Source organism: Ammospiza caudacuta, chromosome 2 (assembly GCF_027887145.1).
Source record: "Ammospiza caudacuta isolate bAmmCau1 chromosome 2, bAmmCau1.pri, whole genome shotgun sequence".
In the NCBI taxonomy this organism is placed as follows: Eukaryota; Metazoa; Chordata; class Aves; order Passeriformes; family Passerellidae; genus Ammospiza; species Ammospiza caudacuta.
The window spans coordinates 50,169,432-50,183,032 of NC_080594.1; the positions used below are offsets into that span (position 1 = coordinate 50,169,432).

The following is a 13,601-nucleotide window of genomic DNA, read 5'->3' on the forward strand; positions in this document are numbered from 1 at the left end:
TGCAATACCTAAGTCACCATCCTCTGTTAGCAGGAGCTTTATGAGCACAGAAGCTGCACCTGCACCATTGCAAGGGGTACTGTGTGAAGCCTCTGCCAGGACAACGTAGAGCACGGTAATCACAGGCTGAGACAGCAACAAGCACGGGCTTTGCCTGAACAATGAACAGTTCAATACCAGAACCAGGCTTAGGCATTGTTAACATGAACTTGTGCTGGGAAGTACTGAGGCTGTTACTGGGAAAAGAAGAGAGCATGGTATGACTTTTTTTCTTTAAAATACTAGAAGAAACATGACATTTTTGCATCATGAAGGAAATTTTGTAGACAATAAAAAAAAACACAACATTTTTAAAACTGCACATAAAGTTTTATAGGACACAGATGAGGAATTCAGTTTTGTATATTATTTAATTCAACCATGTACAGTAAGAGAAAAATAACAGGAATGTAAGTTTGTACTTATTTCCAGAAAATAGATTAATTTGACAAACAACATTCAAAGAGTAAATAAACCTTGCAATGCAGTTACTCCAGAAGAAATGCACATCAAGCTACTGCTGTCCTATACATTGTACTTCAGCTGTCAACAGCCAATTCCTCTGCTCTGCAGCCAGGACACTTCATTTACAACATGTGTAACAGCACACATACAGGGTGAGGTGCACAAAGCAATGTATGGAAGGTATAATGTTACAAAACACTTACCAAAATAAAATATATATGCAAGTTATCCCTAGTATTTACAACAAAGAGTTTTAAATTAGAGATCATTTAGAAGGCATCTGCTACATACAAATGCCACACATATAGAAAGAAAGCAGAAAGGCAGTCAGAGAAAGGTACTGTGTTAGTTATGGCTAAAGACCTTTGGCTCCAAAATTGCGATATAATTATTTCCAAAAGACAACAAAAATGTGGAACATTTGAGAAGTCTGTCTTTGAACTCAGTTCTTACACTGACCACTAAAATTCAATGTGAAATTTAGCATGGCAAGAGCCACTTGTAAAACAATCTTATTATTTTATACATCAAATGCTCTGAGTTGGATGCAATTATGGTTTGGCATTTCCTAACTCAGTGGGAACACATTTGAGGACAATTATATTTTACTGCATCTCATGCAAAAAGTCGGAGGTTATCTGCTCAGCAGGCCATCAGGAAGGCTCTGGCTGGGCTTTATCAAAATGAGGCACAAATGTTCTCAGTTGTTGCCCTAGAATTTTTTATAGTAACTTAAAGCATGCAAGTGGAAAAGAACAGATGTTGCTATCACAGCTTTCTGAAGATCTATATATAAGTTTTGTCACGAGAAGGAGAATCAGGGCAAGAGTTGCTACAATTCAAACTTCTACATTTTAGTTGCAACTCCTTCCCACAGACTCTGAAGTGAGGCTAACTCCCAAGTAAATATTTGTCTTAATTGTTGAATAATACGTGTTTTCATTTCACTATAATTTGTTTAAAAGACTATGGTGTAGTATAAATTTGGCCTGTCTTGCTATATTTGATCTTCAATCTGTTGCAAGGTCATATTGCAAAGAAATACAGAGAAAGCATTACAAAACAGCCATGTCTACATGAAGGGTACTATATGTAAAACTGTCCTGAGTAATCTGCACCATGAAATATTTTCTTTTTATCTCTTTGAAATTCAGTTCTTGAGAAAAAACCTATTGCATCCAAAACCATATGCAAACATTTCTGTTCATTTTTAGGGCTAAGGCACCAGCACTAATACATGTGAAGAGCCTTCATGGACACTGACATGTCAGAAGAAAGATCCCCAAACCTTTTTTTTCCAGCACCCCACAGAACTGAGCGCTGGAAGGAAGTAGGTTTCAGCAAAGACACATATAAGTGTGGATCTCATAATGCCTTCAGGTCCAGCTAGCAAAGTTTCTGGGTGAGCACTGCAATCCAACTTCAGCCTTTTTTTTTGCACTTAGAAGAAGTCTTTCAAAATGTGATTATGAAAAACATCATCTTCACTTGCACCGTGCATGCATCTCATTGGTTTACAGGCCTGAACGTGGCAAGTACCCACAAAAATGGGTATGTAAGAAATGCAAAAGGCTTACTCTTTTGAGGGTAAGGGTGTGCATCCATGCCCGCATTTGGAAGTCTGCTCCTTGTGTTTAAACTGAGCATTTAGAATTATCTATTTTTAAAAATCTGAGCCACAATGGCTGGCTTAAACATCAAGAGAAATATACAAGCAGCTTTTTTCACTGACTTCCCTGTGCATTTTCTTTCAGCTGGATCATTGCAAATGTCAGTGTGCACTTCCAGTTCTTAACTAGTTTACATCATCTCCCATTGCTATGGGAAAGCACAAGCAATGACATTTGCTATGCAGGGCACAATTTGGCTGAGCATACCAGACTTTGCCTTATTGCTGAGCTATATACACAAGGCATTTGAAATGTAAAGTTGTCAAAAAGATGTAATTTAAAATCAAAACCACAAACCTGGGCCTTGCAGAAGTGGCCACAAAGTTATGAAATCACAAAACCTAGTTAATAGTGGGCTTCACAACACTGATGGTAAATAAAAATATGGAGGTAACAATAGTAGTAGAAACAAATACATCTTTAAAATAAGGCTTTTTTACACTGTTGTTAAAATGCCTGGCATTTAGCCCCTTGTTTATTTTTCATATATTACAGATCCATGACAAAGCTGATTGTGCCCACTGTCAAAGAATACCCTTGGATCTATCCTAATCATCAGGTAATGCCCCTAATCAGCAGCACAGGATAAAGTATTGTAAAGACATTCATAGCAAATCGGTTCTGAATCATATTGAGTCTTTACTTCCTTCCATATTACCAGCAGTCTTGTCGTCCTTGATGAGAGCAAGCAAGCAGAAACTATCAGTGCTACAAATATCAGATCCTCTTCCTGGTGGCTTTTTAAAAGTTATTCTCCCAGATCCATTTCATGCCACAGAGGAATTGAAGCAATGCAAATCATGGATTGCATATGCTGGCCAGAACTGACCTTAATCAAGTCAGGTTCTTCCTCATCCAATGGGGACTGATGACACCAAGACAAAAATCCATCTCTGGTCCACATGATTTCTCTGTCCCTTCCAGTAAGGATTTCTCTTTCTTTTCGAAGAAGTTACTAGTCAAAACCCATTGTCAATTGAATGTGTACAAGAAGCATGGATCCAGACCGCTTCCATATATTTACATTACAATTTATTCATTTTCTAAGTCCAGCTATATGAATAAAAATCTTAAGATCTGTGTAACATAGCCAGCCGTCACAATGTACTGTCTCAACTCTGATTTTGTACATTCACATTATCTCCGTGAGAAAATAAAAATGTATTTTTTACACAGAGAAATAAACATATTGGAAATACAAAGAAGAGTCTCCCAGGTGAAGAAATGAGTGAAAAAGCGATGTGAAAGCTCTACACTGAAGAGCATACATGCATGCATCTGCTCTGACTGAAATGAATCAATCTGAGATGCCCTGGGCTCCTCTTGTTTCCACCTGTGTGCAATAAATGCACATATCTTTACAGTCCATTTCACACTCTGTTCCTGTTTCTATAGGACAGAATAAAATTTCCCTGTTCCAATCTGGAATATGGTAAGGCCTTGCGGGATGTTCTCCTGCCATTTGGCAATGTAATAAAAAAAAGACAGGAAGGATTAGGGTCCACTAAATTCTGCACCAGCTGGTAAATCACATGGGATAGCTCCACCTGATTTTAATGGGTGATCTGTGCTCAGTGCTCCAGAAGGAAGGAGAAAACTCTCCTAAGACTCCTTGCTGATACATCCCTATAGAAAAATTCCTCCCTATCCAAAATTTGGCCATCAATATAAGGTTAAGAAAAATGAAATGTTACAATGACCTGCACAATTCCATCACTACTTCAACATAACTAAGAAACAGAGATCAAATACTGCTGTTTCTGAGTAACAGCAAGTTGTCTTTGTCAGAAGAGAGACTGCTCTTCATCAGCAATGCTGACACTTGGCAACATGGACTTCAGAGCAGCCCTGACAAACTTCTTATCCAACACAAAGGCTGCATTCCTGGCTCAAGGGAACCCAAGGTTCTGCCTCTGAAATGGGAAATTCACTGAGCTCAAGTAAGCTTGACCATGTCTCCAAGGTCCTTCTCTGGAGTGAGTCTCCCTCTGTGCTGATGCCCTTCCAGGTCCTTTGGCCTCTCACTTTTTAAAGGGAGTGAGTTTGTTGAAGGTATGCCAGAAGAGGGATGGCTTCCGCTTGGGTTCTGCCAGGGCAAAGACCTGCTGCTGCGGAACGCTGGTAGGCACGGTGATGTGTCGCTGGTGAAGGGGATGAAGGGTTTGGTGTAGAGGAGGCAGAGGACACCCATTATAGCTCACACCTGCAGAAGAACAGTTGGAGAAAGCACTTGAATCAGCCAGGGAAATTTAAGCACAGAGCCAGGGGACAAGATGAATTTTGCCATGATCTTGAATGGCACAACTACTAAAGGTCAGGTTTTCTGATGTTTGACTTTTTAATTGGTGCATTGATTTGGCTTAAGAAGACAACAATGCCAGTAAAAATAATGTAACAGAATAACCAAAAACAAGCAGCAGTTTCACACAGCTGGACTATACTGTTTGCATAAATAAATCCTTGTATTTCAAAGGAATGACTTCAAACAGAAGATACTGGTACTTCAGTCCACTCTCAGAGTAAGGCTGGGTAAAATACTGCTACCAACAAGACTGTTGTTTCTTCCATTTGAAATATATTTTTCTGGGTTAATGTTCTTAAGACTTTGAGCTTTGTGGATTCTGAACAGAATCTCTTAATTACAAACTTTAGCCACTCCCCTGAAAATCCAGACAGGTTCCAGGGGTACCTGTTGATTGATTAAGAGAAAATGCTTTAAGAACATTAATCCCAATGAACAGATGACAACCTAACATCAACTCCTTCACTCCTAAACTCAGACTTAAATCTTATTCCACTTTTCTCTCAGCACACTAGAGATTTAGCTGAGTTTGACTTTAAGATGGAAAAGGACAAAATCTGTTGTGATTTGTTTGTGTTGTGATTATTTTCTGAGAGAGGAAATGAATAAAAAAGCCATTTCCTGGCAAACAAGCTTCTGTTCCATCCTTCCTTCTAGAAGGATGCCAGAAGAAGCCATTTTGACTGTTATTGTAAATAATATAACAATGTGGCTTGCAAAAAGAACTTTAGGACATTTTAAACAAGACACAGAATTGGTAAAGAAGAACACGGTCTTTAAGTAAAAGCAAAGGAAGGAATTGTAGCACTAATTTATAATTTAACCTGTGCATCCAAATCATCACAACCTTAAAAATAAACACTTTGCCTTACCTCTTGAGTTTCTTCTTTAACATACAGAATACTGACTTGTCTGTTTGAAAAAGCTCAGGGAGCTGATTTAGTAGACAGTTTAGAGAGATATTGGAATTTAATATTAAAATACAGGTTGATGGCAATTATTTGACTCCATGTAAGCCACAAAAAATCTTTTTAAAAGACTGAAGAACTCAGCCACAGCCAGACTGTGCTATTTCCTAATGAAAAGATCAATGGAACACAGCAAAGGTAATGCAATTCTCAACACCCACCTTTAATTTTTCCTTGCCTTGACTTACGGGCATTTTGCATGGCTTGTTTCTTCTGGTTTTCTGAGATTTCCATACCTACACATCAAAGTGTAAATTAGGGCACTAGTACATAATTACTGTATCTAATACTTGATTGCATTAAATTAAAATAAATAAGTAAACTGTATCTTAAGCAATTTTTAGTAAATCTTAGTAGCAATACACCTGAAGTTTTTAGAAGTATGTTTTATATTGTCATATGAACTTAAAGAGGGTTTTCCACTGGGATAATGACAGATAAATCCAGATAACAAGAGATTAAAAAAAAAAGGATATAAAATAAAATTTTTGAAATCTATAAGTCACCAAGTAATAGATCACAATTGCAGAATCCTTTTGTTTTTCACTCACTCTGAGCTAACCTGGAAAACAGATTGGAGTCACTCCTAGTACAAATTCGGGTATCTTTCCCTTCACTCAGAGGAAAGTACTACAAAATCTGGCAGATGCTGGAGCAGGCTGTGATGTGGTTTTGGCTGCATCATTGTGGGGCTGGATCCCTCACTCGGGTTTCTCATACATATTTGTGTAACTCACATGAAGCACATGGGTAACCCTATGCTATTTACTACCATGTGACAGGTGTATGGCTGAGCTGGGGTACAGAGACGACAGACATCTGCTACAAGGTGGCACCAGAGACTAGTGCTGCCTGGAGCCCAGGTAGAGGCACTCCAGTTTCCTCCCCCTGTGCACAACACAGTTGAGATACATGCAAATGTCACATTTGCACAAGGTGACAACAGGGTGCACATTTCATGCTGTGCATAAGGCTGCACTCATTTCACACATATGCACAGAAAGAGCACAGAGGCTGAATGAAGTGTCTGCTTTGGTTCCATTTTGCATCTTCCCTCACTTCTCTATACTTTTAAAACTCCCTTTTTTATCCTGAACTTATGAACAAGTTATTACAGATCAGCCTACTAACTTAAAACATCCATAATTTTTTGGGTAGCAGTAGTTTATTTTATCCTGCAGGGTTTTTTTTTTCCTTTATAGAAAGAAGGAAACAGATTTTTAAAAATGAAAGCAATTTCATCAAGAGAGATCAGACCACTTTCTTAGGCTTACTATTAGTGGTTTGGAGAAGGATTTTCTGGCTGTGGTCTTTTCTCTCATATATTCATAAAAGCTAAGAAAAGCTAGATATGGTTTGGGAGACAATGACTCACACCAAAGTGTCTTTGAAAATAGAAGTAAAATGCCATTTGCATTGAAAGAGTATTATTTGTTCTCTGAGTGGTCAGATTAGAGGCTTTATGTTTAGCCCAGCAAGATAGCTTACAAAATCAACAAGACAAATTTAAACCTGAGGTTGAGAATAGTGGCATTTTTCCATTCGTTTTGGCTGAAGGAAATGTTTAATTATGCCAAAGAAAGAAGAAATTTTAGAAAAGAAGCAGTCTTCTGGTTAATGGAGAAAAGATCCAAGCCACTGTGGCTCACAAGACCAGATGGACATTAGCTATTACAACTCAAATATCTTTCCTCTGGTTCATCATACCTGGCCCAAACAGGAATGTTGGAATAGTGAGTTGCAACACTTGAAAAACAACTTTACAGAAAGCTGGATGTTACATGGGCAGAGAAGACTGCATGTGCCATTATCAAACATACAGTTTCCCTTTTAACTGGGCTTTTTTCCCCCACTCTATTGCACCGTGCCTGAAGAGCATCAAGCACAATGGACCCTCCTTGTGCAGTTCTCGCACTCAGCAACCACGGGAATTTGTGACCCAGCCCCAAAACAAGGGTTAGTGCTTTTATGACAAATCTCACTGCCAGTGCCACCACCACTGTTGGATGGTCACTCTTCTAAACATCATGTTGATTTTCATGAGGTCCCAGCAGAATAAATAGTTTAGGGCTGTAGCTGCTACACCTTTGCAGTTTCCTCATGCTTGGGGGATTTCTGCAGCAGTGTCACTTAGGAGGAATGGTAACACCAAGACAGACCTGTGGTTGCCCAGGGCAGAGCCTCAGGAGCTTCCTGACAGACAGCATCTAACTTGCTCAACATACTTTCCCAGTGCTCCATAAAGTAACCACCAGGAAGCAGTGCAGAGCTCAAGAATGCTTCATCTTAGTTCAGTTTTTATCTTCTTTACCTCAGTCTTGCTCACAAAAGTGCAGGAGCTGTGTTTTACTCAGTAGCATCCTTCCATGTCACTGAATTATGGTTCTCATTGTATACTGGCGTGGAGTTGTTCTCTAACTTTGTTGTAAGAGGGACTGTGTGGACAATTATGATCAGATCCTCAGCATTGCTCAATTACCCTCTGATCACCTTCACCCTTTTACAATACCCACTGTTTTAGAGTTCTGTTTAGGTGAATTAGGGAAGGCAGCTACCTCATATCCCCATGAGCACAAGGTGACAGAGCAAGCTCCACGTAGAGCAAGGCACAAAAGCTCCAGCATTGTGCCCACCAACGCTGACTGCAATGTCACACTGTGACATTCAGAACTGGAGAAGGGTCAGGTTTCCAAAGTCTGAGGGAAGTTTAGCTGTGGCTCCTTCATTGTTTACTCTAGATTCAAGATGACTGGGATTAATTGCAACAGTTGGTGCAATGCAGAAGGGTTAAAACTGATTTTGAATTGATAATCAACTGGCAAACTTTTAATATTTTCTTCTGCTTATGGACTATCTTAAATACACATGGAAGAGGCCTTATTTTTGTCATACTTACAACAGTATCAAGAGAAAGCAACTAGGATCAAAAGGGTTACATTTGTAATGCAATGGTTATTCCTGTCTTCCTATTATTCTGACCATGTATGTTACATGACTGTGAAATATAAGGTTTGGCATCTTGTTTAAGTTTTAATCCACTTCACTGCACTTCCAGTGTTAACCTGATGTCAATCCAAAGCCTTAGCCTCAAGAATTTCATTGAAAAGGAGACGTTCTCATGCAGCCAACATTCAGATGCAGTAACATGACTTTTTAGAAACACTAAAAAGAGTTTTCTTTTTTTAAAATTACTGTTGCTGCTTTCTTTGTATATGTTTTGCCAATTAAATTTTGCTGGAGCTTTTGTCACTGATCTTAAAGGACACATGAAACGATACAAAACCAAAAAAGCAATCCTAACTATACATTGACACAGAAGACACACTGTCCTTGGAGTGTCCCATAGGCTGCAGGTCTAAAACTGGTCCTAGGATTTACTACCTTTTTTCCTGCTCACTCAAGGTTTGGCATCATTTCTCTGGCCAGTGCCAGAGAAATGTGCCAGTGCAACTCACTGCCCAGTGGTGCTATTGGTGGGTCTGTAGTTAATGGCACCATACAACTGCATGGGCCTCCTGGACACAGGAGGTGCTACTACATCACACAGACAGTATAAATCTACAATTATTGCCACTTGGCTTTGTAAAAAAGCATCCTTTATGGACAGATATTTTTGACCAATCGTTCATACAAAAGTGCTAGGATTCTAGATGGAATTTTAATATTGATTGGTTTTTGTGACTTGCATCTTGTCATATCTCATCTCTCATTCTGCTCCACCAAGCACCAGAATCACATGGATGACGCTATCTGTCCTGGACCTTTGGCCCACAGTGACAGGTCAAACACACCTAAATAGGCTTCACTTACACAGCTAAACATCAGGTCAGGCAAGAAATGGACACCAGCTCAAGAAGACAGAGTGCACATCTGTACAAAACAAAGAACTGCAAAAGCAAGTTTGTTTTAACCGCTGTTTAGAAATTGTTTCGCTCACCCATTTCCTTGTCTTCTCGAACTCTTCTCCTTTCATTTTCACACGCCTCCATCCATCTCTTTTTATCCTCCTGTTTTTTTGCAGAGAACAAATGAACCTCCTCTGTTGTTCTGTTTATTATTTTAAAAGCATTCTTGACATTGATGCTAAAATCTTTGTCTCTGCCATCTTCGGTGTCCACAATTTCTGTCTCATCCATGTCAATACGATCCTTGTAATACAAAATGTCCCTTCTCAGCAAGTCCTTCTTACAGAACACAAGCTGATGGTCAAAAAGGAAGAAAGTCCTCTGCTGGCTTTTGCCTTGTTTTGATATTTTGGTCAGTTCTCCTGAGTGGATCAGTTCCGAGCTTCTGGCTAACACATCTGGTCCCTAGGAAGACAGGTATATAGAGATATAGAGATATGTAGTAAGTAAATAATATTTTAAGATCTCAGTGTGTGTCTAACCAGTCTCACTATATAATCAAATCTTAAGTTCACTCACTTTTCTTGTATTTTTATTATTAGATTTGAAAATGTCATACAAAGTAAATAATATCACAGAGGTAAATTCAATCAATGTGGTCCTGCATAAACAGAGGGAAACATTTAAGTCAGTGAAACAGGTTCCCATTCTGACAGAACTACCAGACTTCCAAATGAGATTCAACTTTTTAAAAGCTCCATTTTGTCACCTCATCTCAAAGGCAAGTGTCCATGTTACATACTGCTCTTCCTGAACTATAAACAAGGTTAATCAGTAACAGAAACATTGTAAATGAAGCAACTGGACTTTTAACTGAGCAATGACCACTTGAAAAGTAGGCACCATAAACAAGCACCTACGCAGAAGGACTCCTGCAGGGGACATCAGGTATTGTACACAGTACCTTTGCCCAGGAAAGGCACAGGCTGTCACTCACCTCCCAGTCTACAATAGAGACTTGCCAACGGGCAATCTTGTCTATGCTTTCTAGCCTCCGTTTTCGCTCGTTGATCAGGCATGCCACGTTCTTCATGGCCTCATATGCAGCTTTTATGTTGCTATAATCACTGGGAAATGTAAGCACATTTCAAGGATCATTTATACAATGGACATGATGCAATCACAAACCATGGAAATTTTGCAACCACAGTGCCTGCAGTATTAGCCCACATTACCCCCTTATCCATCTACTCAGGTACTTAAAAAAGAGGAACCTGATTCCTGCTATCCCAAACCCCACACAGTAGCCTGCACAATTCAGTGCTCCTGTACTGCTGGGCTTGTCTAGGAGCAAATTACTAGATTGGTGCAAGGAGACAGAAGTGTTCAATTAATGAACTGCAACACTGTCTCTACTGAAAACAATGGCAGAACTCCCACTGAGCTCAGTGATAGCTGTATTTCACCTAAGGACTTTTAGCAAGATTTTAGTGGGACTTTTAGCAAGATTTTAGTGGGACTTTTTGGGAAGGGCAGTCTTTTGACCATGTTTAACAACTGCATTTTCTCCTTCTTGTTCCCAATGACTGGGTCAATGAACAAAAATGGGGAATGCTAGGTGGACAGGAAAAACAAACAAAATCAATCCCACAGAGCATGAGAGGAACCCAAGTACAAGGGCCCCAGAGAGAGGAATTAAAGGAGACAATATGAAGAAAGCATCCTGTTTCTACAGGACAAATGTGTGAAAGCCATGATGGTCACCTGCCTCTTCCTGCTTCAGGACTAATGCAATTAACCCAGGCCAATCCTCCTGTCCTTCTTGCAATGCTCTGCTCCCCTCCTTTCCTAAGCTCTCAGCATGTGTATGAATCTCCCCAAGTTTGCAGGCAGGCTTTTTTTTTCCCTCTGAATAGCATCCATCTCTCCTTCACCTTCATCAAATGAAGTCTCTCAGAAGAGGGAGAACGGAAGAGACATATTTCTTGCTAAAGGAATCCCAGCAGAGCAGCTGCTTTTCCTCTTTTATCAGAATGCCTCTTGCAGAAAAGGGAGCCAGACACAGAAAACAGCACGAACCAGAAATAAATCCTGCCAAGGCATTAGCCTTGCTGTCCTTGTTATCTGCTTCTGTCTCAGTTCCAGTTTTCATTGGCTGCTGCTGATGGATGCGCTTCCATTCTGAATGTGTGCATTCTCTCCTCTCTTTACTTACATCTGTGGGAACTCTATTCTGCCACACTGAATACAAAAAGTGAGATTAACAATAACAGGATCCTACTAACGCTAGGGAGATGTCCCACAGGGTGACCACATGACATTCATACTGCTACACTTGCCCTTCCTTATCTCAGTTCCTTTTTTCTTTGTTGGTATTTATTCCACACTTGCTACAAAACTTGTGGTCTTCACAGCAGGCTGTGCATATTGGAACTTCAAATTTTTTATGAAAACAAAATGCTACCAAAACCCCCAGCTGGGTGGAGCTTTCCTAAGGCTCCATGTGGGTGTAGATCTGCCTGTTTTTGAGCATCTCTGCACAGTGGCCACCTCTCTGTGCTTAAAGGCATCTCTGGGTGCTGTGTCACCCAAGAGGAAAATAGGTATTGCCGGAGGAAGGTGGTGAGACCTAGCTGTCACTTTATCTGCAGGTTTAATAGCTCAGAGAATAACTTTTCTAAAATTAGTAGCAGTGAAAGAGAAACTCTAGTTAGTAATTCTTATTGCAGCACTTCCCAGGTAGTCACAGAACTGAATAGAGGCATTTCACATCTAAAGGTCAGTGCTTCACAGTCCTCGTATTTTGCCTCTGGCAAAAATCCGGTGGTCTCCAAGGGGAGTTTTCTCAAGGTTAAAGTACTGACTTTGGCCAAGGAAACATTGCCTCAGGCTTCATTTGGACTTTGAGCACAGGGGTCACAATGGAGTACTTTCTTGCAATTATACAAGATAAAAAGACACTTACAGATAAAATCTTAATTTAGTCAAAGATTGAATCAGTGCAGGGCTATACCAGAAAGGCTATCTGCAACTTCAATTTTTATTTATGCCAGCTGAAAATCTAGTGTCTGGACTTTATTGCAAACTAAGGTAATGTTTATTACTACTAAGTTTCTAAAACAAATTACCTCCAAACTTATTCAGGTTGTAGTTATTTTCTAAGGCACTCTTCACTTTTTCTTACATCCACAACTTTTATGAGTCTTCCCCTCTTCAGATTTCTGTCTCCTTGATTTCTGGCCTTTTTTTTTCACTCTGAATAACACATTCCTCCCTGCATCCTGTTTACACACCATCTCCTTCTCCTTCTCCCTCTCTGACTTATTCCTCATTATGTCATGCATCCTCTCAGTCCCCTGTGCTGCACTTCCAGATACTGTTTTGGTGACTGACTGTGATGGTTCCAAAAAGCCCTGTTTATCATGGCCCATGGCAGTTTTGTTCCTGATCTCAAAACCTTCAGTGTTGTGTCACCCAGAAAACCTGAGTAATTAGGTGTTACTACTATTACAGAATTTGTTATGTTCATTCTCTCACCTGTGCTCCTGAGTGGTGTATTTGAGCAATTCTGCAAGCTGCAGAGGGTATTTGCAGATTTTCTGAACAGGCGTAAGAAGAAAACCATCAATGGCAATGTCAATCATCTGCTGAAGCAAGCGACAGGCCTCGAAGAAGTGGCGGTATTTGCCCTGCTTCATCAGTCTGGAGAGTTCAATGCAGGCACTGGGATGGTTGTTACAATACTCTGAATAAATAGCAAAGCCTTCTTGCTGTTAAAGAAAAAAAAGGTACAACTTTACTAAAGTATTTGTCTATAAAGGAGAAAAGCAATTTTTGTAATATCTGTTATATATAATTAGATTAGGTAATCCATTTTCTATATTGCTTCCAGGCTGATCAGCCTTGAAAGTATGCAGAAATCTACTTTGCAGCTGTCAAAACCATGTACCCTTCTTTGTCAGAACACAGAAATAAAGGTCTCTTCTTGAATCAGGATAATCAAATTCACTTTAAGAAGTATTTTTCTTTGGGGAAGACAGCTACAGGCTTACAAGTCTCTATCAAGAACTCACAGCCTATCTCCCCATTACCTACCTTTCTTAATGTCTGTATGAAGTTTCTGCTTGCTGAATATGAGATCACTGCAAACAATCCAGCCCATCTGTGATCATTAGAGTTTCAACAAAGAAACTTAAAACTGTTTATAAAATAACATGATTGCTAAAGATGAGGAGAAATCTAAAACAAATGTATAATTAATTCCAAGTTAGTTTACCTTCTAAAATGCTGCCAATTTATTATTTAAGAAGCG

At 39.6% G+C, this 13,601-nt stretch overlaps 1 protein-coding gene across 1 annotated transcript in view; it reads right to left on the bottom strand.

Annotated features, from left to right (window-relative positions):
* Positions 1–347: 347 nt before the first annotated feature.
* Positions 348–13,601, bottom strand: part of SPATA13 (spermatogenesis associated 13) — a 71,669-nt gene continuing 58,415 nt past the window's right edge. The window contains exons 9-13 of the mRNA XM_058825096.1: positions 12,827–13,059; positions 10,287–10,416; positions 9,382–9,754; positions 5,606–5,680; positions 348–4,377 (exon numbers count right to left, since the gene is read on the bottom strand). Coding sequence (XP_058681079.1) covers positions 4,196–4,377; positions 5,606–5,680; positions 9,382–9,754; positions 10,287–10,416; positions 12,827–13,059 — 993 coding nt within the window. The 3' untranslated portion in view covers positions 348–4,195. The remainder of the gene's footprint in view (positions 4,378–5,605; positions 5,681–9,381; positions 9,755–10,286; positions 10,417–12,826; positions 13,060–13,601) is intronic.